Source organism: Schistocerca cancellata, chromosome 7 (assembly GCF_023864275.1).
Source record: "Schistocerca cancellata isolate TAMUIC-IGC-003103 chromosome 7, iqSchCanc2.1, whole genome shotgun sequence".
Lineage (NCBI taxonomy): Eukaryota > Metazoa > Arthropoda > Insecta > Orthoptera > Acrididae > Schistocerca > Schistocerca cancellata.
This window is the reverse complement of record NC_064632.1, coordinates 44,526,094-44,554,069: the sequence shown is the minus strand read 5'-3', so window position 1 is coordinate 44,554,069 and position 27,976 is coordinate 44,526,094. Positions and strand designations below refer to the sequence as shown.

General features: G+C 43.0%; 1 protein-coding gene across 1 annotated transcript in view; it reads right to left on the bottom strand.

Annotated features, from left to right (window-relative positions):
- LOC126092636 (transcription factor AP-2-beta) overlaps nt 1-27,976 on the bottom strand; it is a 411,315-nt gene that overhangs the window by 4,149 nt on the left and 379,190 nt on the right. The window contains exon 7 of the mRNA XM_049908359.1: nt 1,099-1,240. Within this exon, the coding sequence (XP_049764316.1) occupies nt 1,099-1,240 (142 nt within the window). The remainder of the gene's footprint in view (nt 1-1,098; nt 1,241-27,976) is intronic.

Here is a 27,976-nt window from a genome sequence, read left to right as displayed (position 1 = left end):
ATTTTTGTGATTTTGTCATAGAGCGTGCTGTACCCATATACCCGATTTTTTAACCTTCCCCATTGCACGCAAATGCTGCAAGATGGTGAAATGATCACAGTTCACCACATTTGCCAGTATTCGAGTACACAACTGTGGATCATTGTGGATTAATGCATTTAAACAATCTTCATCAAACACTGAAGGTCTTCCTGAATGTGGAGAATAACATGTCATAGTGATCCTCCTTAAAACTAGAAAACCAATTTTCACGCTGTGCTCTGTTGAATGGCATTATCCCCACACACGGTGCAAATGTTTCTGGCCACCTCCGACCCCCATATTGAATACAAACAGGAGAATGTGTCTGTTCTCCACTTGGCACTGTATTTTATAGCACCCACAGCTCCACTCACTATCTCTTGATAACAGAATGACAATGTGTAAGATCAAACTACAACAGCAAACTACTAATAAAAAGTGACAATTAGTAAATAAATCCATAGCAACCGGAATACCAACATGCAAAACAAAAATGGTATGATCTTATAAACCAACCTAGGAGTTAAAAGTCATAGTATTTTTCAGCTAAGCATTGGACTCTAAAAAGGAGGATAATCAGCTATTGAGATCCTAGGTCACATATTTATATTCCAAAAGAATGTCCAAGCCAAGTAGTTGAAATGTATTATCAGGCAAATTCAATTGAAAGAGTATCTTACTTATTTTATCCTTTTTATGTGTTTTCAAAATAAAGGATATTTCACAACACACATCGTAGTTCATTATTACCAGTATTTCATTGCTACCAGTTCTAGAAATTGCACAACATTCCACACTGGAACAGATTGCACTGGGCTACTGCTTAGATGGCTAGTCCAGAAAAAGTTTAAATTAAGAGGTATATTTAGCGGTTTACTTCCCACCACATTTGTAATGCAAGTGGATATACACCATACATTATAAAGACTGCTTCACAAAGTAAGTTAATTTCGTCACTTTACCAATAGTTTACTGCAGCCTGAAAATGAGTTTGCCTGCACTGAGGATACAGAATCCCCTACTGATGGCCAAGCAGTGTGAAGTTTTCACCAACTACTGAGCCACGAAGGAACTTACTTGGTGGCATGTATGAGCTCCTTGCGGCGGTACGACTCGCTGGGGTCTGTGTGTTGCCGGCTCAGGTACTCCGCCACCTGCCGTGCGGGGAACTCAGTCTCGCAGACGTAGCCAAAGTCCCGCGCCAAGTGGATCGCCTCTCCTGCAAAAAGAAGCACAGCTGCAGCATTCCTGTGTAATCTACATCTACATCTACATCCATACTCTGCAAGCCACCTGATGGTGTGTGGCGGAGGGTATCTCGAGTACCTCTATCGATTCTCCCTTCGATTCCAGTCTCGTATTGTTCGTGGAAAGAAGGATTGTCGGTATGCCTCTGTGTGGGCTCTAATCTCTCTGATTTTATCCTCATGGTCTCTTTGTGAGATATACGTAGGAGGGAGCAATATACTGCTTGACTCCTCGGTGAAGGTATGTTCTCGAAACTTCGACAAAAGCCCGTACTGAGCTACTGAGCGTCTCTCCTGCAGAGTCTTCCACTGGAGTTTACCTATCATCTCCATAAAGCTTTCGCAATTACTAAATCGTCCTGTAACGAAGTGTGCTGCTCTCCGTTGGATGTTCTCTCTCTCTCTTCTATCAACCCTATCTGGTACGGATACCACACTGCTGACCAGTATTCAAGCAGTGGGCGAACAAGCGTACTGTAACCTACTGCGTTTGTTTTTCGGATTGCATTTCTTTAGGATTCTTCCATTGAGTCTCAGTCTGCTATCTGCTTTACTGACGATCATCTTTACATGATCACTCCATTTTAAATCACTCCTAATGCCTACTCCCAGATAATTTATGGAATTAACTGCTTCCAGTTGCTGACCTGCTATATTGTAGCTAAATGATAAGGGATCTCTCTTTCTATGTATTCGCAGCACATTACACTTGTCCGCATTGAGATTTAATTGCCATTCCCTGCACCATGCGTCAATTCACTGCAGATCCTCCTGCATTTCAGTACAATTTTCCATTGTTACAACCTCTCGATATACCACAGCATCATCCGCAAAAAGCCTCAGTGAACTTCCGATGTCATCCACAAGGTCATTTATGTATATTGTGAATAGCAACGGTCGTACGACACTCCCCTGCGGCACACCTGAAATCACTCTTACTTCAAGACTTCTCTCCATTGAGAATAACATGCTGCGTCCTGTTATCTAGGAACTCCTCAATCCAATCACACAATTGGTCTGATAGTCCATATGCCCTTACTTTGTTCATTAAACGACTGTGGGGAACTGTATCGAACGTCTTGCGGAAGTCAAGAAACACGGCGTTTACGTGGGAACCCGTGTCTATGGCCCTCTGAGTCTCGTGGACGAATAGCGCGAGCTGGGTTTCACACGATCGTCTTTTTCGAAACCCATGTGTGACCCCAACCCATGCGGGACTGTCTGACTCATTTAATACATTCAGTTGGAATCAAATCTACCAAGGCTCAGATTAGGTAGCTGCAGAACTACTTTTACGTGCTGCAACAGCAATGATAATGGGTGAAGATTAGTCCGTTGATGACAAGGGAACGTGTGGGCCTCTTGGTCTACGACAAAAATCGTACGTTGTGTTGTTTGGTCTTAAGATTGGTTTCATGTAGCTCCTCACGCAAGTTTATCCTGTGCAAACCTATTTATCTCCGCGCAACTATTGCAACCTGGAGACTTACACCTTTTCCAACAGCCATGAGCTTTGTCACAATAGCGTGTAGTGTGTGCCAAGACGATGCAGGCATTCATACAAGGGTTGTTCAGAGTATCCGACCTTATTTTATATTGTTTTATATTGTTCATCCCATTTTAACGGAACATCTAGGTCTCAGGAAGTTCTCAGCAAAATCTGTGCCAAAGTTGCTAACAACTGAACGGAAGCAATTTTGTTCGGAAATGGCAGAGAAAATGTTGGATACTGTGAACAGTAATCGCAACTCTATTAACACAGTGATCACTGGTGATGGGACCTGTGTTTATGGCTATGACCCAGAAACAGAGCTCCAGTTATGACAATGGAAGCATCTATCATCCCTGAGAGTCAGAAGCGGGGCATGTCTGACAGCAGTGTGAAAGTCATGCTGACTGTCTTTTTTAACTCTAATCGCATGGTCCATCACAAGTACGCCCCAAAAGGTACTAATGTCAATAAGGAATACTACCATGAGGTTCTGCAGTGTCTTCATGAAGGAGTGAGACGCAATCGCCGGACTGTGGGCAGTGGGTACCTTCACCACGACAACACGCCTACTCATCGTCCTCAATTAATTCAGAGCTTAGTTTAAATAAATCACCAGTGGTGGTGATTTATGGCTGAATCATGTACTTGGGGATAAAAAGTCAGGGTCGCAGTGTCAAAGTCTAAAGTTTCATCTACATCTGTATGACTACTCTGCGATTCACACTTCAATGTTTGGCATACGGTTCATACGACAACTTTTAGTCTATTTCTGTACAGTTCCACTCTCTGAGAGCACATGGGAAAAATTAACACCTAAATCCTTCTTTGCAAGCTCTGATTTCTCTTATTTTAGCGCGATGGTCATTTCTCCCTAGGTAGATGGGAATAAACAAAATATTTTCGCATTCGAAGAAGAAAGTTGGTGACTGAAGAGCAGTGAAAAGATGTCGCTACAACGAAACACCCCTTTGCTGTAATAACTGGCACCCCAGATTGCTTGTCGTATCCCTGATAACTTCTTCCCCATACAAACAGAGCTGCCCTTCTTTGAACTTCTTCGGTGTCCTCCGTTAATCCCACCTGGTAAGATTCCCCTGCCGCACAGTGATACTCCGCAAGAGGATGGACAAGCGTAGTGCTCATATAGGCAATCTAGTAAACTTATTGCGTCTTTTAAGTATTCTTCAAATACACTGAAGCGCCAAAGAAACTGATATAGGCATGCGTATTCAAATACAGAGACATGTAAACAGGCAGAATACGGCGCTGCTGTTGGCAACGCCTGTATGAGACAAAAAGTGTCTGGCACAGTTGTTAGATAGGTTACTGCTGCTACAAAGGCAAGTTATCGAGATTTAAGTGAGTTTGAACGTTGTGTTATAGTCGGCGTACGAGTGATGGGAAACAGGATGATGATGATGATGATGATGATGATGTTTGGTTTGTGGGGCGCTCTACTGCGTGGTTATCAGCGCCCGTACAATTTCCCAACCTTTGCTCAGTCCAATTTCGCCACTTTCCTGGATGATGATGAAATGATAAGAACAACACAAACACCCAGTCATCTCGAGGCAGGTGAAAATCCCTGACCCCGCCGGGAATCGAACCCGGGACCCCGTGCTCGGGAAGCGAGAACGCTACCGCGAGACCACGAGCGGCGGACAAGAATGGTTCAAATGGCTCTGAGCACTATGGGATTCAACATCTTAGGTCATAAGTCCCCTAGAACTTAGAACTACTTAAACCTAACTAACCTAAGGACATCACACACACCCATGCCCGAGGCAGGATTCGAACCTGCGACCGTAGCAGTCCCGCGGTTCCGGACTGCAGCGCCAGAACCGCTAGACCACCGCGGCCGGCTGGGAAACAGGATCTCCGAGGTAGCGGTGAAGTGGGGATTTTCCCTTTCGACCGTTTGACGAGCATACCGTGAATATCAGGAATCCGGTAAAAACTCAAATCTCCGACATAACTGTGGCCGGCAAAAGATCCTACAAGAACGGGACCAACGGGGACTGAAGAGAATTGTTCAACGTGGCAAGTGCAACCCTTCCACAATTTGCCGCAGTTTTCGGTGCTAGGCCATCAACAAGTGTTAGCGTGCAAAACATTCAGAGAAACATCATCGATTTGGGCTTTCGGAGCCGAAGGCCTACTCTTGTATCCTTGATGACTACAGTACACTAAGCTTTACGCCTCGCCTGGGCCCGTCAACACCGATATTGGACTGTTGATGACTGGAAACGAGTAGCCTGCTCGGACGGGTCTCGTTTGAAATTCTATCGCGCGGATGGATGTGTACGGGTAGTGTCAGAGGGGACTGTTCAAGCTAGTTGAGGCTCTGTAATGGTGTGGGGTGCGTGCAGCTGGAGCGATATGGGACCACTGATGCGTCTAGATACGACTCTAACGGGTGCCACATCCTATCTGATCGCCTGCATCAGTTCATGTCCATTGTGAATTCCGAAGGACTTGGGCTATTCCAGCAGGACAATGCGACACTCCACACGTCCGGAATTGCTACAGGGCGGCACCAGGAAGACTCTTTGGAGTTTAAACACTTCTGCTGGCCACCAGACTTCCCAGACATGAACATTATTGAGCATATCTGTGATGTCTTGCAACGTACTGTTGAGAAGAGATCTCCGCCTCGTCGTACTCTTATGAATTTATGGACAGCCCTGCAGGATCCATGGTGTCAGTTCCCTCCAGCACTACTTCAGACATTAGTCGAGTCCGTGCCACGTCGTGTTACGGCACTTCTGCGTGCTCGCGGGGGCCCTACACGATATTAGGCAGGTATACCAGTTTCTTTGGCTCTTGAGTTTAAAACGCAGTACTTACTATTTGGTTCGTCTTACCCACATCATTTTCTGTGTGATGATTCCAGTTTAAGTTATTCGTAGATCTAATCCCTAGGTATTTAGTTGCATCGACAACCGTCAGATTTTTGTGATTTATCGTGTAACGGAAATTTTGTGAATTCTTTTTTTTAGCGCTCATGAGGAGGTCTTCACACTGCGTATTATTTTGGGTCAATTGCCACTTTCCGCACCATACCGGTACCGGAATTTTGCCTCAACCATTTTGCAATCTTTTTTTATATTCTGATGACTTTAATAGACTGTAAATGACAGCATCATTTGCAAACAGTCTAAGCGGACTGCTGAAATTTCTATCCTAAACCGTTTCCATATATTAAGAACAGTGGAGGGCCTATAACACTACCTTGGAGAACCCCGGGTGTCCGAATAACTTTTGTTTCACTGGATGGCTTTCCGTCAGTTACTACGAAATGTGCCTTTTCTGAGAGGAAATCACGAATCCAGCCGCAAAACTAAGATGATTCTCTTCGGGTACGCAGCTTGATTAGAAGCTTGAACTCTGTCAAAAGTCTTCTGAAAATTTAGGAACACGGAATCTACCGAGATCGCCTGTCGATTGACATTTATACTGACGGAAATTCTGGCAACGGTAATAATAAAAGTAATTGATTTACTATCACTGAATCTCCTTTTTCCAAGCCGGCCGGTGGGGCCGAGCGGTTCTAGGCGCTTCAGTCTGGAACCACGCGACCGCTACGATCGCATGTTCGAATCCTGCCTCGAACATGGATGTCTGTGATGTCCTTAGGTTAGTTAGGTTTAAGTAGTTTTAAGTTCTAGGGGACTGATGACCTCAGATGTTAGGTCCCATAGCGCTCAGAGCCATTTTTCCCCCTTTTTCCACATCATAGTTACGTAAACATACTACAGGACATTGGTTAAAAACCACAAGAAGAAGAAACCGGGACAACGTCGAGATGAGAGATTTTTTGTTGTGACAACTTACTTTTTAACGCCGCGAATCGTTTCGTGAAATATTTGGTAAAATTCAATATTGTTTGTGAACTGAGTCGTATTACCATGAGCTTCTTCCACTTAACTACTTTCTATTTCCGTTGCTAAGGTAAGCTTTGTGGCCATCGGGTTCGAGAATTATGAAGCAGTGCTCTGCAAATGCAAGGCAGCTCCAAAGGAATTCGCCTCGAGAACTGACTCAAACGCAGTAAGGAGAGCATTCAAGAAGAAGGCTGGTACTTTTTTTTTAAAAAATCATGTAGACAACAAAACAGATGAATCAACCAGTCCCACTCGATCTGTTTCTGCTTGGTTCTCGTAGGTGAGGATTTTGCGTTAACAATTTATCAACGCGCCCATAGCCTCTACAACACTACGGAACTACTTGAATATGTGTTCTGTCCGCTGTTTTTTTATCAGACGAACCGAAGCAGTAATTAAGGAAGTCGACTTGAATTCAGTAAGAACTGTGTTCAAATTCCTGTCCGGCCATCCTGATTCAGACTATTCGTGATTATCTTAAAAAAACTAGTTTGAAAAAGTCTCGGCCGATTTTCATCGTCCACCTTCCTGCGTCTCAAAGTATCTCGCAGTAGTTGAGTCGTTAAACTATGAACATTTCTCTACGTTTGTGTTTAATTAATCAATAAAACCCGCCATACTGTAACAAAATACATCTTGAAACTCGCGCGCGCTTCCGTTCGCAAGAAAAAACAGTACCGAGTTTCTTTCTTACAGCATCGCCTTCGGGACAGTGACAGATGTAAATGTGAACTACGCTGTTTGCTTACTGATTTATTTAACAGCATCAGCAAACGAAGTTTACTCTGACGAGATGAATATTAAAGCGTAGGAAGAAAATCTACCGTTGTGTTCTCTCTCTAAGCCCGCTTTTTGCTCCTGCAAGAAATTCTATAGCTCTCTTCTGCGAAATATGGTTTTTTTTGTTTTCACGACGTGTTATTGTATTGCCGTAAAACAGAACTGTGCAGCGCCAGTACAAAAACGAACATGTAATTTATAGTTAACGCTTTACTGGGTACAAGAATGGCTACGCCGCTAAAGGAAGAGAATGCAAATATCAGCAAGATGCAGTTAGAGAGGGGGACGAGAAGAGAAAACCGAGCAAGACACTGACGAGGAACAAAGTGGCTCTAGCGAACCAATGCGAAAACAGGTTTGTCTAGTTATGATACGTTTTTCAATACACTGCCCGTCCGGAGTGCTAAACGTTGTATTCGTTACATGTAATTATCTCAGTATGCAGACGTCAGTTTTGAAAGGGGAAAATTTTGAAAAAAGGCTTTTCCTTCTTCATGACTGTCTCTACAGGGATGTAACTTTCGTTTCCTGCACATGATTATATTTTTTTTTGTTGATTTACTTCTTTTTCTTCTTGCGTGTGTCTCACTTACCATGCCATAATCGCTTCTAGAAGCAAATTAGCAGCATGAGGATAGCTTCGTGTAGTGAGCTAACAAAAACACAGCACATTTCCGTATTAAGTGCAACGTTACATAGACTAACTTTACAGTACCTGCTTTGATTTCCTTCACCATCCATTTAAATTCGAGTTTGTACTCCGTCTCTAACGACCTTATTGTCGACGGTACGTTCACCCCTGTCTTGGTCTCTGTCTGCATTGTTTGTTTTTTGAACTCTGTTGAGGCTACGAGACCGAGCGAGGTGGCGCAGTGGTTAGCACACTGGACTCGCATTCGGGAGGACGACGGTTCAATCCCGTCTCCGGCCATCCTGATTTAGGTTTTCCGTGATTTCCCTAAATCGCTTCAGGCAAATGCCGGGATGGTCCCATTGAAAGGGCACGGCCGATTTCCTTCCCCATCCTTCCCTAACCCGAGCTTGCGCTCCGTCTCTAATGACCTCGTTGTCGACGGGACGTTAAACACTAATCTCCTCCTCCTCTGTTGAGGCTACGATGAGTTACAAGAAGTTCCCTAGAGCGTTGCGTGTAACACTACAGATCTCGCACTTATTTCACGCAATTGCCGAGAAATATAAAACTGTAGTCTAGCTTAAAATGTCTAAAATGAGTTGCTGTGTACGGCATGGACAGGATTTTTAAAGAAGTTTTCTGTTCTACTATTACTAATGTGACGTAAGTCCGATGTAACTGATTTGTAACATAATCAAACAAAAACTATCGGGAAGAAATATCAAAAGTGAAACTTCCTGGCAGATTAAAACTGTGTGCCGGACCAAGACTCGAACTCGGGACCTTTGTCTTTCGCGGGCACATGCTCTAGCAACTTTTTTTTTCTTTTTTCATTTTGTTCGATATAGTACGTTCCGTTTGGTCTGGGCGGACGCCACAACACATCAGTTTAAGTTGATCGTTGATTCCTTGATTCAGTTTTTTTTTTTTTTTTTTTTTTTTTTTTTTAAATACAGAGAGCATGCAGCCCTTTGACCGAACACGCTGAGCTACCGTGCCGGCGTCAACTGAGCTATCCAAGCGCGACTCACAACCCGTCCTCACAGCTTCAATTCCGCCAGTACATCGTCTGCTACCTTCCAAACTTCACAGAAGGTCTTCTCCGAACCTTGCAGAACTAGCACTCCTGGAAGAAAGGATATTGCGGAGACATGACTTAGCCACAGCTTAGGGCATGTTTCCAGAATGATATTTTCACTCTGCAGCGGAGTGTGCGCTGATATGAAACTTTCTGGCAGATTAAGACTGCGTGCCGGACCGAGACTCGAATTCGGGACCTTTGCCTTTCGCGGGCAAGTGCTGGGAATATCAAAAGTCTTTTGTTGGAAACTTTGAAGGCGCTGACGAAAGGCAGCATAGACCAAGTAACTGTTTAAGACTGAGTGAAAGCGCGTGTAGGCCCTATGCGTTAAAAATACTGGAAAGACTATTAGCTTCAAAAATGGTTCAAATGGCTCTGAGCACTATGGGACTCAACATCTTAGGTCATAAGTCCCCTAGAACTTAGAACTACTTAAACCTAACTAACCTAAGGACATCACTCACACCCATGCCCGAGGCAGGATTCGAACCTGCGACCGTAGCAGTCCCGCGGTTCCGGACTGCAGCGCCAGAACCGCACGGCCACCGCGGCCGGCAGACTATTAGCGTCGTGATGCTTCACTCAAGCTGTAATATATGCTGAACTTGGAAGTAGTGACGCATAAAGTCACTTAGAACATCGAGATTGCCTCATACAACTAACTGGAAGCCGTCCAGTGTGGCCGTGCGGTTCTAGGCGCTTCAGTCTGGAACCGCGTGACCACTACGGTCGCAGGTTCGAATCCTCCCTCGGGCATGGGTGTGTGTGTTGTCCTTAGCTTAAGTTAGTTAAAGTTAACTTAAGTAGTGGGTAAGCTTAGGAACCGATTACCTCAAAACTTTGGTCCCATAAGACCTTACCACAAATTTCCAAAAATATCAAGATGTACAATGAAATACACTACTGGCCATTAAAATTGGTACACCACGAAGATGACGTGCTACAGACGTGAAATTTAACCGACAGGAAGAAGATGCTGTGATATTCAAATGATTAGCTTTTCAGAGCATTCACACAAGGTTGGCGCCGGTGGCGACACCTACAACGTGCTGGCATGAGGAAAGTTTCCAATCGATTTCACATACCCAAACAGCAGTTTACCGGCGTTGCCTGGGGAAACGTTGTTGTGATGCCCCGTGTAAGGAGGAGAAATGCGTACCGTCACGTTTCCGACTTTGATAAAGCTCGGATTGTAGCCTACCGCTATTTCGGTTTATCGTATCGCGACACTGATGCTCGCGTTGGTCGAGATCCAATGACTGTTAGCAGAATATGGAATCGGTGGGTTCAGGAGGGTAATACGGAACGCCGTGCTGGATCCCAACGGCCTCGTATCACTAGCAGTCGAGATGACAGGCATCTCATCCGCATGGCTGTAACGGATCGTGCATCCGCGTCTCGATCCCTGAGTCAACAGATGGGGACGTTTGCAAGACAACAACCATCTGCACCAACAGTTCGATGACGTTTGCAGCAACATGGACTATCAGCTCGGAGATCATGGCTGCGGTTACCCTTGACGCTGCATCTCAGACAGGAGCGACTAACCCGGGTGCACGAATGGCAAAACGTTATTTTTTGGATGAATCCAGGTTCTGTTTACAGCATCATGATGGTCGCATCCGTGTTTGGCGACATCGCGGTGAACACACATTGGAAGCGTGTATTCGTCATCGCCATACTGGTGTATCACCCGGCGTGGTGGTATGGGGTGCCATTGGTTACACGTCTCGGTCACCTCTTGTTCGCACTGACGGCACTTTGAACAGTGGACGTTACATTTCAGATGTGTTACGACCCGTGGCTCTACCCTTCATTCGATCCCTGCGAAACCCTACATTTCAGCAGGATAATGCACGACCGCATGTTGCAGGTCCTGTACGGGCCTTTCTGGATACAGAAAATGTTCGACTGTTGCCCTGGCCAGCACATTCTCCAGATCTCTCACCAACTGAAAACGTCTGGTCAGTGGTGGCCGAGCAACTGGCTCGTCACAACAGTCACTACTCTTGATGAACTGTGGTATCGTGTTGAAACTGCATGGGCAGCTGTACCTGTACACGCCATCCAAGCTCTGTTTGACTCAATGCCCAGGAGTATCAAGGCCGTTATTACGGCCAGAGGTGGTTGTTCTGGGTACTGATTTCTCAGGATCTATGCACCCAAATTTCTTGAAAATGTAATCACATGTCAGTTCTAGTATATTATATTTGTCCAATGAATACCCGTTTATCATCTGCATTTCTTCTTGGTGTAGCAGTTTTAATGGCCAGTATTGTAATTGAATCTTTCTGTACAGAGTTACATTTCGGTGCATAAGCTCTTTGGTGCACACAGAAAATAACCTTCGTAATATCGCAGATGAATCTACACGTAACTGTAACGCAGATGTAGATAGGATCAGTCTGCCTAAAAGCGTTTGTAATATGGACTGACGCAGTAAGAATTGTTTCGTAAGCTTAAAGATTTTTATTTACTAAAGAATCAAAATTCTGTTCGGTACGCAATAAGTACACTCTAAGAAAAAAGAAAAGTGAAAAAAAGACGTACCGCGAAGGAATTATCGAAATGGGACGGAAATCGGTAGAGGTGATGTATATGTGCAAATCGAACAAATTACGACAGCTTCAGAAAAATTGGATGATTTAGTCAAGAGAAAGAGCTTCACTAATTTAGGAAGTCAATAACGCCTTGGTCCACTTCTGTCTGACCCTTACGCAGTTAGTTATTCGTCTTGGTGTTGAGTGATAGACCTGTTGATTCATTCCTGAGGAATATCGTGCCAGATGGTGTCCAGCTGACACGTTAGACCGCCAAAATCACGAGATGGTTGGAAGTTCCTTCCCATAATGCTCCAAACTTGCTCAACTGGGTGGAGATCCGGCGACCTTTCTGGTCAAGGTAGGGTCTAGCAAGCACGAAGACAAAGAGCAGAAACTATTGTCGTGTGTGGGCGGGTATTATCTTGCTGCAATGTAAGCCAAGGATGGCTTGCCACGAAGGGCAACAAAACGTGGCGTAGAATACCGTTCACGTAACGCTGTTTTATAAGATTGCGACGAGTAACATCCCTGATTTATCACTCCTGGTTGTCGAGCAGTGTGGCGGGCGACAGTTTGCTACCCAACCACTGTCCAGGACGTCTCCAGACACGCCTCCGGCCTGTAATCTAATTTACTAACTGAACAGAGTACATTTATCTTCCCTGATGAGTCCCTTTTCGAACTGGCCCCTATGAACAGCGAAGAGGTGTCTGCACCTGTGGGATACAAACCTGACTGTACGGTACATGTACATCACATCAACCGATTTTCGTCCCATTCGGATAGTTCCTTCGCGGTGCCTTTTTTTCGTTTTAGAGTGGATTCAATACGGTTATACATACAGCTTACAAGCATAAAATATGTACACTACCGGAAAAACCTCTGAGGGCCGGCCGTGAGTCAGTACTAATTGACTTAGTTGCTAAGAGTACTGCGTGCGAAAGGTAAAGTTCCTGGCGCAGCACAAATTTGGAATCTTCTAGGGAGTTTCTAAACTTTAACATATTGCAGCATGTCAGCAACTGTGAAATGTACAGCAAATAAACAATTTAAAAAAAAATACCTTGCAACTGAAGGCTGAAAAAATTGTTTATTTGCGGAGTTTCTAAACTGTGTGCGTGCGCTCTCCGTTCCAGATAGAAATTCTGGAGACATAAGAGAGAATCCACAAAAATCTACGTTTCATGGTGCTGGGCAACAGGATTTACGGTAGTTGCACCAGCAACAGTCTGGATGATGGATTGGTCGAGCCTCGTAACAGTAACCACGAGGTGGTACTGCGGTCGGCTGAAGGCAACGACATGAATACAGTATGTTTTAATGGCAGTCTGTTGAGTTAAATATTTCGGAGGTAAAGTAGTCCTCCATTCAGACGTCCGGGTGGAGACTATTCACGAGGATGTTGTCCTCAGAATACTATATAAGGAAGTTCCGGCGAGATCGTGTACCAGCACTCTCGCCTGAAGATGGCGGCCAGTTGGACCGCGGAAATTGCGTCAAGTTGACGTTATTATCCGCTGCACATCCGAGAAGAATATTATATAAGGAACCCACAGACTGCGAAGAATGAAATGGGCATACGAGAACTTAATGAAGACTGCTCTAGAAAACTGACCCAACGTGGGCTATCCATTTAGGAAAGACTCTCTGATAGAAGTCTCTGATGAAACGAGATTTAGGCTAGTCAACTTTCTAACCTGCACGGTTAACATCAAGCCGCTTCACAGAAAATATTCGAAAGATTAAAATAAGGGAGCGGAGAGACTGGAGCGCCTCGTTTCGCAGCAACCAGTTTCCCTTCATTCTGAAAGCAGACAGGCATCTGTTTTCGGTTTCGTAACATTAAAGCGGGAGAAAGATGGAATACACAAATGGTTATTATACCGGAAACACTTGTTAAAAGACACCGCATCTCTGTGAGATGTTGACAGTAAGTATCTTCGATTTGAAACTTGACGTTCCAGTGAAAGAAATTATTCTTCACTGGACTAAGTGTTGTATACCTAACATTTTTCTTCAGTTGACTGGAAAGAAGCAAAGGAAGTTGTGGAACATCTATCGCTTTCGGAGAAGACATTGTGCTATTGTAACTCACGTAACTAGACCAAGTGGATCTAAGACCAACAAATCGAAACTCTGCTGCCCATAATTGTTTCCTATCTTCTTCTTCTTCTTCTTCTTCTTCTTCTTCTTCTTGTTGCGTTACGGCCTCTGTAGGACCACGGGTAGCCCCTTCGTGGACTGCATTTTCCTCTTCTCCCAGAACCTCTTCATTCTTTCTCTTCTTCTCTCCCGCTCTTCTTCCGAGATCTTCAGTTTCCGTTTCTTTTGTCGGCTCCACTGGTGACACTCTAATCTTTTCCTGTATTCCTCTCTGTCATTGATCTCCGGAATATTGGTCGGTGTATATTTGTTCCTCCAATTTTCCTTTCCTTCGACCTTGATCCCCAGTTCCAACCACTCCTTCCGAAGTTCAACAACCCACTTGGTTCCTGTCTTTCCCCTTGTCCTCCCTGTTGTTTCCCACACTCTCTTCGTCATTCTGTCCATACTCATCCTAACTACATGTCCAGCAAACCTTGCCCTTTTGAGTCTGATTTCCCCGGATATTGTTCTCATGTTCCGGTACAATTCTTCCCTAGATCTTCGCATCCACCTCTTCCCACCTCTTTTGGGATCTAGAATTTTTCTCAGTATTTGTCTCTCTTCTTTCTCTAGTTGTTCTGCCCCATTTCTTCCTAGTGTCATCGTCTCAGCAGCACATAATACTGCATTCCTCACCGTTGCCTTGTAGTGGCTTATCTTTGCCTCTATGGATATATTCTTTTTATTGTATATGTCTCTCGTCATGCAGAAGGCTGACCTCAACTTCTTTATCCTCTCTGTTATTCCCTTCTTGCTCCTGTTCCTTCCTGTCATAAATTCTTCCAGGTATTTAAATTTGCCTACCATTTGCACAGTGCCTTCCGGTGTTTCCCAGTCTGCAGTGGTATTTAATGTCTTTGTATTGTTATAGGCGATCCTCAGTCCCACCTTTCTGGCTACCTTACTTAAGTTGTCGAGTTGTGTCTTTGCGTCTTCTTCCGATCCTTATACTATCCACCTTCTAGTATATTCTGCGCCCTCTCTTTATTCTTCTTCTTCTCCTTCTTCTTCTTCTTCTTCTTCTTCTTCTTCTTCCGTTCACCGTCCCTTCCAGAGCATCCATCAATAAACAGTCTCTTCTCATCCAGCATCCAAGCCAGTTGTGTTTCCTCTTCCCGACTGCCTTTAAAATTTCTCTCTCATGCCACACTCTTCTCAGCAACTCCTCGTTTCTCACTTTGTTTACCCATTTTATCCATTTCATCCTCCTCCTAGTCCACTTCTCAAATGTTTCTATTCTTCTTTCTTCCTCTTTCTTCAGTATTCATGCCTCAGCTCCGTATATCGTAATGCCACGCTCCATACGAAGAACTTCGCCAATCTCTTCCTCAGGTCGCTGTCCATTCACCCACATAGAAACGTCCACTTCTTATTAGATGACTCTTTGGCAACTGCTGTGTTTCCACCTTCTTATTACATCACATGTCGCCCATAATAATGCTTCCCAGATATCTGAAACCACTAGCTTGCTCTATAACTTCACGTCCTAACTTTATAGTTGTTCTTACTTTTCTTGCACTTGTCACTATGCATTTTGTCTTTCTCTTATTAATTCTCATTTCGAATTTCTCACAGGTCTTATTTAATTATTTTAACATTTCGGACATAATCTTTCGCTCTACGCCAGTAACATCGCAAATCGAATACATTTTGTTTTAAACATTTATGAATAATATGGTCCTAATACATGTTAGTGTTGGGAAGAAACAGCAGCATTGCCTCACACCACTTCCAGTTGTGCTTCCCTCTGTCGTCTCACTCCCAAACTGCACTCTTTCTGCTCAATCCATTATAATTCGTTAAGCACCCTGTTTGATTCAATCCTCATGTCTGAACATTATTTGTTTCTGCTCGGCAGAATAGCGTACTGCCTGCGCTCCTGCACTTAATTTCATCAGACTATGGCGTGCATATGCTCGCGTCGAACTGGGGAATGGAAGCCTCGCTGCAGCATCGAAAGAGAAGAGCTAATTGCAGGACAACTATGCGGGATGGGATTGATTTTGAAGATGAGATTGCTTCTCCGAAATGAAATTACTCTGCGGCAGGAAGACGCGGCCCCGTGATCCGCAAAGAGGCCGGGTGTTGCCAAAAACGCTGCCGCCGTGCGTCACGTACCGGCCTCGTGTGTGGCGCCATTACGACGCTTGGCGGCCACTATTACTACCCCCACCACTCCCTCAGCCACTCCACTCCATTCCATTCCATGACCGCCGCCTAATTAGTGTATTCCGTAGTCGGAGTCGCTCGACTTCCCAATTACGATGCATTAGTTCCCTACATGGCCGCTGGACGACTGTGCCATTGGCTTGCCCTGTAAAGAGAAGCCCTAGTCTGCTGTCACAGCAAAGCAAGATCTATACGGCGATGCTGCAAGTCCAGGAGAAGTACAAAGATAGCTTCATTCCCACAGCGCTAAGCAGACAGTTTCTGCATTTTTTGTCGCCCAATCAAGCGTTACAATATACAGGGTGCTCAGAAAAAGTAGTCCATGTTTGAAGATGTGGTAGAATGCACCAAAACAAGAGAAAATGGCCAGAAAACATAGGTTTAAAATGCAGACGTTCAGAGCTACGATCACGTGTTCGTATCCGCTACTGCGAAAAATATCTCTTCCACTGCAAGCTCTTTGCTATTACGATCGACGTACGGGATGCAGTAAACAAATGAGAACACGTGTTAATGTGCTACAGTGAAACAGCCGACCTTCTGACTTAAATCTGCTTGCTACTACATACGACCTGCACTAGTGAGTCATGGCTAAAGGAGGTGCTCAATATCGTGTCCATTCACAGGAAGGCATACTGCTGTCCGACGGAGTAGGGAATCACGCACGGTTTGGAAAATTCCAAGCTGGTAACGGATGCGCTGGCAGGCATTCATGACGCGTTCCTGTAGTGTTTGTACATCAATAATAGGATTCGCGTATACATTAAAAATTTCAAGTGTCCGCACAACCAAAAACCCAATGAACTAAGATCGGGGGAATATGCTGGCCTGGGTACTTTTGGACCTGCCCAGCCAATCCATTGACCGTTAAATGTATGTATGACGCTACTGGAAATTCCAGGCTAGAGCAATACGTAAAATTTAAGGTAAACACAATCACTTATCTATAGCGGATCGACGCGTGGAGCACAGTAACAGCATCTACACCACCTTCGAGCACTAGCTCTTTTTCCAGCCGTAGTGCTCATAGTCACACGCAGGACCTCACGGACATTTCGGAAAAAAATGGACTGGTCCTCCATCGTGCACGAACCACATCTCCAGCCGTTTTAGGAATGTGTAATGTCACAATTAAATAAAGACAGTAACGTACATTTCAATACATTCACTTTTAGAACATTAAGAGACATCATAAATTTTATTCGTATATCTCTAAATGAGTGTTTGCCATCATCATCATCATCATCATCATTCATCCCCATTTAAGTCGGAAGAAGGCAACGGCAAACCACCACCATTAGGACCTTGCCTAGTATGGCGGTGCGGGTCTCCCGCATCGTTCCCTTACGCTCTGTCAAGAAGCATGGCACTTCATTTCCATTTTTCCATCTCTAATTTTCAATTCATGGCGGAGTTTTGGGTACGGTATTTGGAACTAGGCATCAGTATTCTATGACAGTAACAAGTAACGCCATCTGTTAGAAGCTTAAAGAACTATTTGCACGATTGTTGTAATTTTTCTGTCTAAAGAAACCCGAAAAAGCTGATATTATTTTCGCGATTAATTCTTTCAAACGATTAATAATGTAGAAACCTTTAAATATGTAGTGAAAGGAAATGCAGCATGTATAACAAATTTAACACAGCTGTACGGGAGCCGCGCTAGGCAGAGTGTTTATTTTTGTAATAGCTTTCAGAACAGTTGAAAGTCTGTAGCAGTTGGGTGTGTGATGTGCTCGAAGTACAGCAGCAACAAGGAATGCACAAGGGAAATTTACCTGAAACATGGCAATAACGGGAATATTAAAAGGAGAGGTAGGACACTATGGAATTGTTGATGTGATGAATGATGCAGGACATGAAGGTTACCTGCTACTAAAACACGACCACGACGACAGCTACTCAATTAAGTGGCCCTTTTCTTTGTAAAGTGCACTTCCCCAATAAATGAGAATCTTTTTATTGTGAATGTAGGCAATACCGTTCATTAAAGTCAGTAAAATGGATTCATGTGTAACTTGACTATTTTTCTAACCCACTTTCATAAAACATTTGGCACTGAATTAAATAGAACGTACTGTTGTGCCATTGCAGTAAACTGACAAGAGTCAAAAACTGCACGGTATTCCTTGAACAGATAATTATTAGTAGTTAATTGTTTGGCAGTGTGAGTGACTGTTGTGTGTATACTATGACTAGGTTACTGTGTAATCCAAAGCGACACAAGCAGTATCGTTTGTCGACTTTAACCGACACTCCAATGCTGTCGATGTTTTGTTTATTACTGATCTCAAAATTGTCAGTACATGCGCAAGAAACAGTATTTTTCCGTGTACTTGAAATTTAGTTACAGCACGGCGTTGGCTAGTCTGATGCCCACGGTAATATTTTTCCGTAGATCGGTACTACTAAATTACAAAATCCCGACAGACGTATTTTAAATTGTTCCTCCTCTATCAAGACAAGCAAGTCGTTTGGTACGAACAGACGATACCTTGCAACAGTCAACCTGTTTGGTATGTATTACGTCAGTCGCAGTACCACAAAGCTTGCAATAGAAGAGATCGTTTCACAGTAGTGAAGATGAACAAGAGCTCATAGCGCTTAAGGTACGCTTTTTAGAGCCCATGTTTATTGTAGATTTTTCTGTTGTTTTGATCCATACTACCACCTCTAAAAATATGGAATACTTCTTTTTAACAACCCGGGTATTAATGACTAGTGCATAATGTTAGAGTTTCTGTGGAACTATTCTCGTGCGCTGCTGTGGTTTGTAGGAAGGTTGCAATGCCAGAAAGGCAAGATGATTTGTAGAGAATCGACGTTTTGATGCAGGGACTGGTTGTTGAACATGAATGTAAAGTATTGTGCATAAAATAGTCGAAGCGGGTTCGTAACTGCTTGATTACATTACTGTCGATAAATTACCGAAAACATTACAATACCGAAAATACCCATTAGTATCCGGAGTGAAATGGCTACATGTGACAAATTGTAGGAAAAGCAACTGCCAAGCTGAGATTAATTGGAAGAATCTTAAGCAAACGCGATTTATCCGCAAAAGAAGTCTACACAGGGTGTATACGCTGAAAAGAAAAACAAAATCCTTGATTTCTCAGTTAAAAATACACTTTTCCTCGTGTGAAAACACACTTTTTCCCGGGCAAAAGTACATTTTTCCGAGTTAAGTGACAATTTAGTTTCCCTCGGAGTTGTAAAACTTATCAGTCTTTTGAATAGTGAAGGTTTGATAACACCGGCACAGAACTTCACGGCACTTTACGAAACGAAACCCATAATATATATATATATATATATATATATATATATATATATATATATATATATATATATATATATATATAAATCTTTCATGCGCGTTAAAATTTACACTGCATATTTTTGTATTAAGAAAGTATAAATACAAATTCTACCAAATATAGCACGGTCGCTTACGAAGCACTTAACTCTAGGTTGCGACGTGCTTTTGTCAGTCAATTACAGTTCATGCATGTCACGCAATCTCGCCAGCCAATGACAGTACATATTCAGAGCATAGCAACATCACTAAGTAGCGCGAACACGCAAATAAAAAAGTTCATGGTTTAAATTAATACGCAATCGTATAGCTACAAGAAAAGTTAAGCGTTCACATATAATATTGATCATTAAAAAGTTTTTGCCGTTTTTTTTCCGAGGGTATGATTAGGCAGGCTCCTAAGTGCAAAGCTCAAACTGGAGCAGCTGAATACTTCTGACGAGCACGATTATAAATTTCACTGCTGTCCACCGAACATTTCGTAGGTTACCTGGTTGAATAAATGTTCCGTCCAGCACTTTTCCATAGAAAAGCCAATTAGGTGCGAAATTGCTCAGGAACTCACTTCGCACTACTTTTTGAAGGATAATTATACTTTGTGCTATCGTTATTGCATAACTTATAATCTATGAAAGAACTAAAATAACTATGAGAAATTAAACTTGAAACTTGGCCCTTTTTAGCGTCTTTCAGCGTTTTAAAATATATCAAACACAAATGTGGCAATAAATTTTTAAGGGACTAGCCGAGCGGTCTAAGGCGCTGCAGTCATGGACTGTGCAGCTGGTCCCGGCGAAGGTTCGAGTCCTCCCTCGGGCATGGGTGTGTGTGTTTGTCCTTAGGATAGTTTAGGTTAAGCAGTGTGTAATCTTAGGGACTGATGACCTTAGCAGTTAAGTCCCATAAGATTTCACACACATTTGAACATTTTTTGAAAGCTTTAAGTAATGGCGTAAATGACTGGTCTTTTGGGTCCGAAATTTTTCTAAGTGCCCGGTCCTCAACGTTAAGTTTTTGAATGAGTTCTATTTAAGAAGTTCGTCACACATTCTCACACGTAACACAATTCATGTTGCTTAAAAGGAAATTTACTTAGAAAGTAACGCTTGTCAAACGACCATTCGCAATATTTTCCGGCGACATGTTAGGAATGTAAACAGTTGTGACGTCACGCACATCGAAACAACGTCCACGAGAAAGACGCATTGAAAGTAGTTTGTTGTTACGATGTATTGCATAGGCCTTGACACATTTCGCGGCGGTTTTGTGTGCACTGTGTTTCGTTGTTGTGAATGTCGAATTTTCTTTGCAGCTGCAGTTATATTTCGGTGTTATTCTCTCGTTTATGCTTTATAGCTGCATTATTATTCTGCAGCAGCGAGCTAAAGTAAAATTCTTTGTAACATGATCAGTTCTTACCAGTCAAAGATACAAAAATTTAGCTGAAGACTAAAACAATGAAAAAATCCCGGAATTCTAAAAGAAAAAAAAATCGCGCGTTTTTCCCGGATGAAAAAATTCCCGGGTTTTTCCCGGATTTCCCGATGTCCAGGGGCGTATACACCTTGATTACAGAACACTTGTTCTAACGATTCTCGAGTATTTCTGGGAGCCTCACCAGGTTGAATTAATAGAAGAGATAAGAAACATCCAACGAAGAGCGAAGCGTTGCATCACTAGATCGATTAGACGCCACGAGATCGCTAGGGACGTATTCAGCATACTCCAGTCACAGACGCTAAAACAAAGGCCGTGTGCATCGCAGAGAAATGTTCTGTTGAAAAGACCGGGAGAGTACATTCCAGAAAGAGTCGGACGACACATTACTTCCGCCGACAGAAGTCTCGCAAAATGTCCACGACGAGAAAATGAGAGGTTAGAGCCCATAACGGAGATTCATCGACAATTATTCCATTTGCGAATGGAGCAGGGAAAGCGGGAGGGGGAGAGATAGTGGTATTAAAAGTAGAGATTATGAGTGTAAACGTAGATGTAGATTATGGTTGTGATGTTTACAGTGAGCTGTTCGAAGAATAGTTATTTCCCCATTCTGCGTCCATGCTACAGATGGCTCTCAAATTGTTGAGAGTAAGACAGTCCCTTAAGGGAAAACATCATCATTACAGACCTAACAGCTTCCTACTCGTAATATGCAGGATATTAACTAAAATTATCACCAACCACAAAGGAAAAAAAGAAACATTGCGTTTTAACCACGCAAAGGAAGAAGCTGACTTCAGAACAGTATTTTCCATTTGGATGTTGTGGACTGTATTACAAATTGGAGTAATGAGTATGGATTACCGCTTTGTGTACGATTAATAGATTTTGATGAAGTTTTTTACTTAGTTTCAACGACATCAACACTAACAGCCATGACAAACAAGGCATTTATTTAACTTTTGTTAGGGTGTTGAAGAATTCATACGGCACTACCACAACTTCTATTAGACTTCACCAGGGTAGTGATATATTAATCATCTATAGACGTTCAGGCAACCAGATTTCATATAACAGTAACTATTCTCAGCACCCTAGAGGAAGTTTTCAAGTCTCTAAATTCTGAAAACTGAGAGGGTGCACGTGGTAATGGAAAGTATCTCAGATAGCTTCTTTCACAGCACCGAATGAAATAAGTTACGAAGGACTAAAAATAAATTATAACACTAAAGTAGTGAATAACAACAGCTGTGTTTATTTCTAGTTCTGACTTGTAAACAAAGAGACCTGACCGTTCACTGTGAAAGTCCACTTGAAAAACATTTTGGAAATTATTAGGAGAGGTAGGAAAAACTAATGGAAGAGGGAACAGGACTAGAAGCCTTACGACTGTAATGAAAGAGAGTTGGTTGAACGTGTAGCCAGACGAATGGATGGTTGATAGACTAAAGAAGTTATTGCTTGATTCCAAGAGACAAGAGACACTACGACCCTAATGAAGGCAGGCAGATGCCATTCGAAAACACGCAGAAACAACGTGGATGAGTATAGTTAAAAACGGTAATGCAAGGAAAAGTCTTTTGGAGCACTTTATTAGGAAATGAATGACAAATGGCTGAAGAAATTGATCACAATGATCGGCTCAGCCGGCCGAAGTGGCCGAGCGGTTCTAGGCGCTACAGTCTGGAACCGCGCGACCGCTACTGTCGCAGGTTAGAATCCTGCCTCGGGCATGGCTGTATGTGATGTCCTTGGGTTAGTTAAGTTTAAGTTGTTCTAAGTTCTAGGGGACTGAGGACCTCAGAAGTTAAGTCCCATAGTGCTCAGAGCCATTTGACGGCTCAAACTATACATTAATAGAACGAACACACCGCTTTAAACTCAGTTATATACAAGATATATATACTTCAAAGTTGCTGTACAAATAACAATTACTCAACCGTATCCTTATCAATTATGTCTGAAACTTTACGAAAATCACCTCAAGAAATTAGTTACGATAAGTGGAATTAGAAATTGTAGCATATACTCGAAAGTGAATGAGTGCCAGAACCGAGATCATTGAATTCGGATCTCCAGATTAGGAACGAAAAGCAAACCGGCCACTACCTCCTTTAAATGAACTGATTTAGGCAAATCACATAAACTCTACCGAACTAACACTGCTTGCCCGTAGCCAGTTTTGATCCTAGCGGCACAGTAGGTTTTCATCGCCAGAATTTGGTCGTTATAGAGAAGAGAGGAATTAGCATGGAGGTTGTGAACAGTAATCAATGCGTCGACAACTGGATATCTTTAAAATGATTGCAAATACTGACAACGGAAACACCTCACCGCAACCCTCTCAGTGGTAAGTTGGCCCAATATATAGACCATCAAAAACTGAACACAGATAAAGCATGAAAGCAGCAAGAAGCAAAATAGAAACAGTGAATGGTCCAGGAAGAAGAAGTGCTATAAAGAGCGGCCTGAACTGACAACAGCGTCGTGGGTAAGTGGTCCTGGTGTTGGACTGCCAAGCGAGTGAGTGTGTCAATTATTGTTTGTTTCTTGTTCATAACATTATGAACTGTCCGTCCGGTCATTGAAATGTTTGTTCTATCTCAGTCATGGTAGTTGTCATACTATACATTGGATATACCGGATGGCGCACGAAATGTGTTACCAACTGTTTCTTTCACAATTTACGACGCACGTTAGATATCCTGCTGGGATCTCTACAGCAGTACCAGCAGAGTTTGGAAAAACAAATGAGTTACGAAATGACGTGTAATTTACGATACTGCCGCTAGGAGACTAGTAAGTAGCAATGGCTGACAATTGAAGACTGATGACACAGCAACAATCGGCAATTTTTATGAAACGAAATGCCTTGTTGTGACTCAGATGCGTTTTCGGCAACAGTTTAACACACGATGGGTCCCTTGCAAGAAGACCATCCATTGAAAACCCACAAGTGCTTCATGAACGACAACATTATGCTCTGAGGATTACAGTGTGGGCAGCAATTTCCAGTCACGGTCTTATCGGACTCTTTTTCTTTGAATAAACTGTGAACAGCGAGCGTTATTTGAGCATGCTTCGCAATAGCTTCATTCCACAGCTTCTTGCTGCTGCCTTGCCCTTCAACACGCAGTGGTTCATGCAAGATGGAGCAAGGCCATTTCACTCAGGTTTCCAGGTCGCTTCAATGACGGACAAAATTGGCCCCCCAATAGTCCAGACCTCAATTCATGTGACTTTTTCTTTGGGGGTACCTAAAGGAAAAAATTTTCCCGAAACGTCCACGTGATTTAATGGAGCTCAGAAGACTTATTCTTCAAGCTTGCAGTGAAATTACGGAAGACATGTGCCGTAGGGTAATCACTAACTTCAGTGTTCGTTTGAAGGAAGTTAGGAAACGAAATTGTGGACATATTGAACATGTGCTGAGTTAGAACAAATCTCCGTGGACTGCTCTTCATTGTAGTATATGTTCCTTTCAGATTGTATTGACAATAAAGTTTATATTCAAAAACAAAATGGTAACACATTTCGTGCGCCACCCTGTAGAATATCAGTCATGTGGTAAGAATACGTTACCGTCGCAAGTAAATGTGATGAATAGTGAGAGCAGGCGAGATACCACGTAGACGTGTCGCAGAAATGAAAAACGACAAATAAATTGATGTGAATTATGTTACAACAAAGAAATTCAAGAGTCAAGATTTCCAAAACGGAAAGCAACTTGAAAAACGTTAAAAAACATGTTTTGACAGAGCACAGAGAAACTGTGTGATTGTGAAACTGTTGCGTTCCTTGGGAGTGATCACATTTACAGTCATACGAACACATGTATCGGAAAAAAGGCATATTTCGGTCACTCACAAGTCGTACAAATTAGGCATGTTGATAAGAGATTACTATTATGACACGCAAGGCCCTCTCATCGCAAAATCTGAAGGGGGTTAGATGGGCGCTTTCCCCTGTGAGCATTTCTTCTTATTTTTAAATGAGGAATCCGATCCCTGTATTACCTTCTATTTTTGATTCATGCTGTACGAAATGTGTGTGGCCTCTTCCCATTTACGAGCCACGTTAGATACCCAGCACTAGACGGTTTTGATTACGCAGATAGTAACGACACACATAATCATTCCAATCCCAAAGAAAGCAGGTGTTGACAGATGTGAAAATTACCGAACAATCAGTTTAATAAGCCACAGCTGCAAAATACTAACACGAATTCTTTAGAGACGAATGGAAAAACTAGTAGAAGCTGACCTCGGGGAAGATCAGTTTGGATTCAGTAGAAATACTGGAACACGTGAGGCAATACTGACCTTACGACTTATCTTAGAAGAAAGATTAAGGAAAGGCATACGTACGTTTCTAGCATTTGTAGACTTAGAGAAAGCTTTTGACAATGTTGACTGGAATACTCTCTTTCAAATTCTAAAGGTGGCAGGGGTAAAATACAGGGAGCGAAAGGCTATTTACAATTTGTACAGAAACCAGATGGCAGTTATAAGAGTCGAGGGGCATGAGAGGGAAGCAGTGGTTGGGAAGGGAGTGAGACAGGGTTGTAGCCTCTCCCCAATGTTATTCAATCTGTATATTGAGCAAGCAGTAAAGGAAACAAAAGAAAAATTTGGAGTAGGTATTAAAATCCATGGAGAAGAAATAAAAACTTTGAGGTTCGCCGATGACATTGCAATTCTGTCAGAGACAGCAAAGGACTTGGAAGAGCAGTTGAACGGAATGGATGGTGTCTTGAAGGGAGGATATAAGATGAACATCAACAAAAGCAAAACGAGGATAATGGAATGTAGTCGAATTAAGTCGGGTGATGCTGAAGGTATTAGATTAGGAAATGAGACACTTAAAGTAGTAAAGGAGTTTTGCTATTTGGGGAGCAAAATAACTGATGATGGTCGAAGTAGAGAGGATATAAAATGTAGACTGGCAATGCAAGGAAAGCGTTTCTGAAGAAGAGAAAATTGTTAACATCGAGTATAGATTTAAGTGTCAGGAACTCATTTCTGAAAGTATTTGTATGGAGTGTAGCCATGTATGGAAGTGAAACATGGACGGTAAATAGTTTGGACAAGAAGAGAATAGAAGCTTTTGAAATGTGGTGCTACAGAAGAATGTTGAAGATTAGATGGGTAGATCACATAACTAATGAGGAAGTATTGAATAGGATTGGGGAGAAGAGAAGTTCGTGGCACAACTTGACCAGAAGAAGGGATCGGTTGGTAGGACATGTTCTGAGGCATCAAGGGATCACCAATTTAGTATTGGAAGGCAGCGTGGAGGGTAAAAATCGTAGGGGGAGACCGAGAGATGAATACACTAAGCAGATTCAGAAGGATGTAGGTTGCAGTAGGTACTGAGAGCTGAAGAAGCTTGCACAGGATAGAGTAGCATGGAGAGCTGCATCAAACCAGTCTCAGGACTGAAGACAACAACAACAACAACAACAACAACAACAACAACGACACACACACACACACACAAAACGTCTGTGCAAAACATCTCAGTCATCGCATTAGCCCCTACGTACTGGAAATAAACATTTTCAGCCATCGTTCCATGTAAAATAGCAGCTCAAAGCTTTCTCGTATTGCGACTCCCGACACGTATGAGTTGCGAATAACGCGCACGAAAGTTGCAGTAATCTGAGAACGTGACCTCCTCCGTCACGGCCGTACATAAACACGGCGCAGAGCGGACCACTCGACGCAGAGAGACTGTTTGTTGTTTTTTCATCGGTGCAGTGGTCATCCAGAAGAGGCCCGCGGAATAAATCCGAGGTGAAATGTGTGGCGGCCGGAACACAGCCGCGCACACGAGCGCCACGCCACGCCGCGCCGCGTCGAGATTTTTACTGCCGCCTGCTAATCGCTCGCCATCAGCGTTTCGCAATCTGATGCCGGCCGGCGGTGGAACCTGTTGTGGGCCGCTGCTTATTTCCTGCTCGCACCGCCGCGGACAGCACGTGGCCAACGAAATCTCTGACGCCGACTCGACAGTCAGCATTGTTATATCTACCACTACGCCGAGCGCTTCTTTTCAGTTTTTTCACTTTCAAATCTCGTTCAGAAAATATGAAATATAATGTATAAGATTTGTCTTCAAACTCCTTTTTTAAACATAAGAACATTCACCGGTATACTTGGGATGGCAGGGGAACCAGATCTGTCATTGACTATATAATAACAGATCAGGAATTCAGGAAGGCTGTGAGGGACACACGTGTATTCAGGGGATTCTTTGATGACACTGATCATTATTTAATCTGCAGTGAAATTGGGATTGTGAGGCCGAAAGTGCAGGAGGTCAGGTCCATATGTAGGAGGATAAGAGTGGAGAAACTTCAGGATAAGGAAATCAGGCACAAGTACATAACAGCGATCTCAGAAAGGTACCAATTAGTTGAATGTAGTCAATTACAGTCATCGGAAAAGAAATGGACAAGGTACAGGGACACAGTACTAGAAGTGGCTAAAGAATGTCTTGGAACAGTAGTGTGTAAAAGTAGGATGAAGCAAACAGCTTGGTGGAATGATACAGTCAAGGCAGCCTGTAAAAGTAAAAAGAAGGCGTATCAAAAATGGCTACATACCAGAACCCAGGTAGACAGAGAAAGTTATGTTGAAGAAAGAAACAAAGCCAAACAGATAATTGCAGCATCCAAGAAGAAATCGTAGGAAGACTTTGGAAACAGGTTGGAGACTATGGGTCAAGCTGCTGGAAAACCATTCTGGAGTGTAATTAGCAGTCTTCGAAAGGGAGGTAAGAAGGAAATGACAAGTATTTTGGACAGGTCAGGAAAACTGCTGGTGAATCCTGTGGATGCCTTGGGCAGATGGAGGGACTATTTTGAAGAGCTGCTCAATGTAGGTGAAAATGCGATCAGTAATGTTTCAGATTTCGAGGTAGAATGGGATAGGAATGATGATGGAAATAGGATCACATTTGAGGAAGTGGAAAAAATGGTCAATAGATTGCAGTGCAATAAAGCGGCTGGGGTGGATGAAATTAAGTCGGAACTCATCAAATACAGTGGAATGTCAGGTCTTAAATGGCTACACAGGATAATTGAAATGGCCTGGGAGTCGGGACAGGTTCCATCAGACTGGACAAAAGCAGTAATCACACCAATCTTTTAAACATGGAAACAGAAAAGATTGTAACAACTACAGAGGTATCTCTTTAATCAGCGTTGTGGGTAAACTC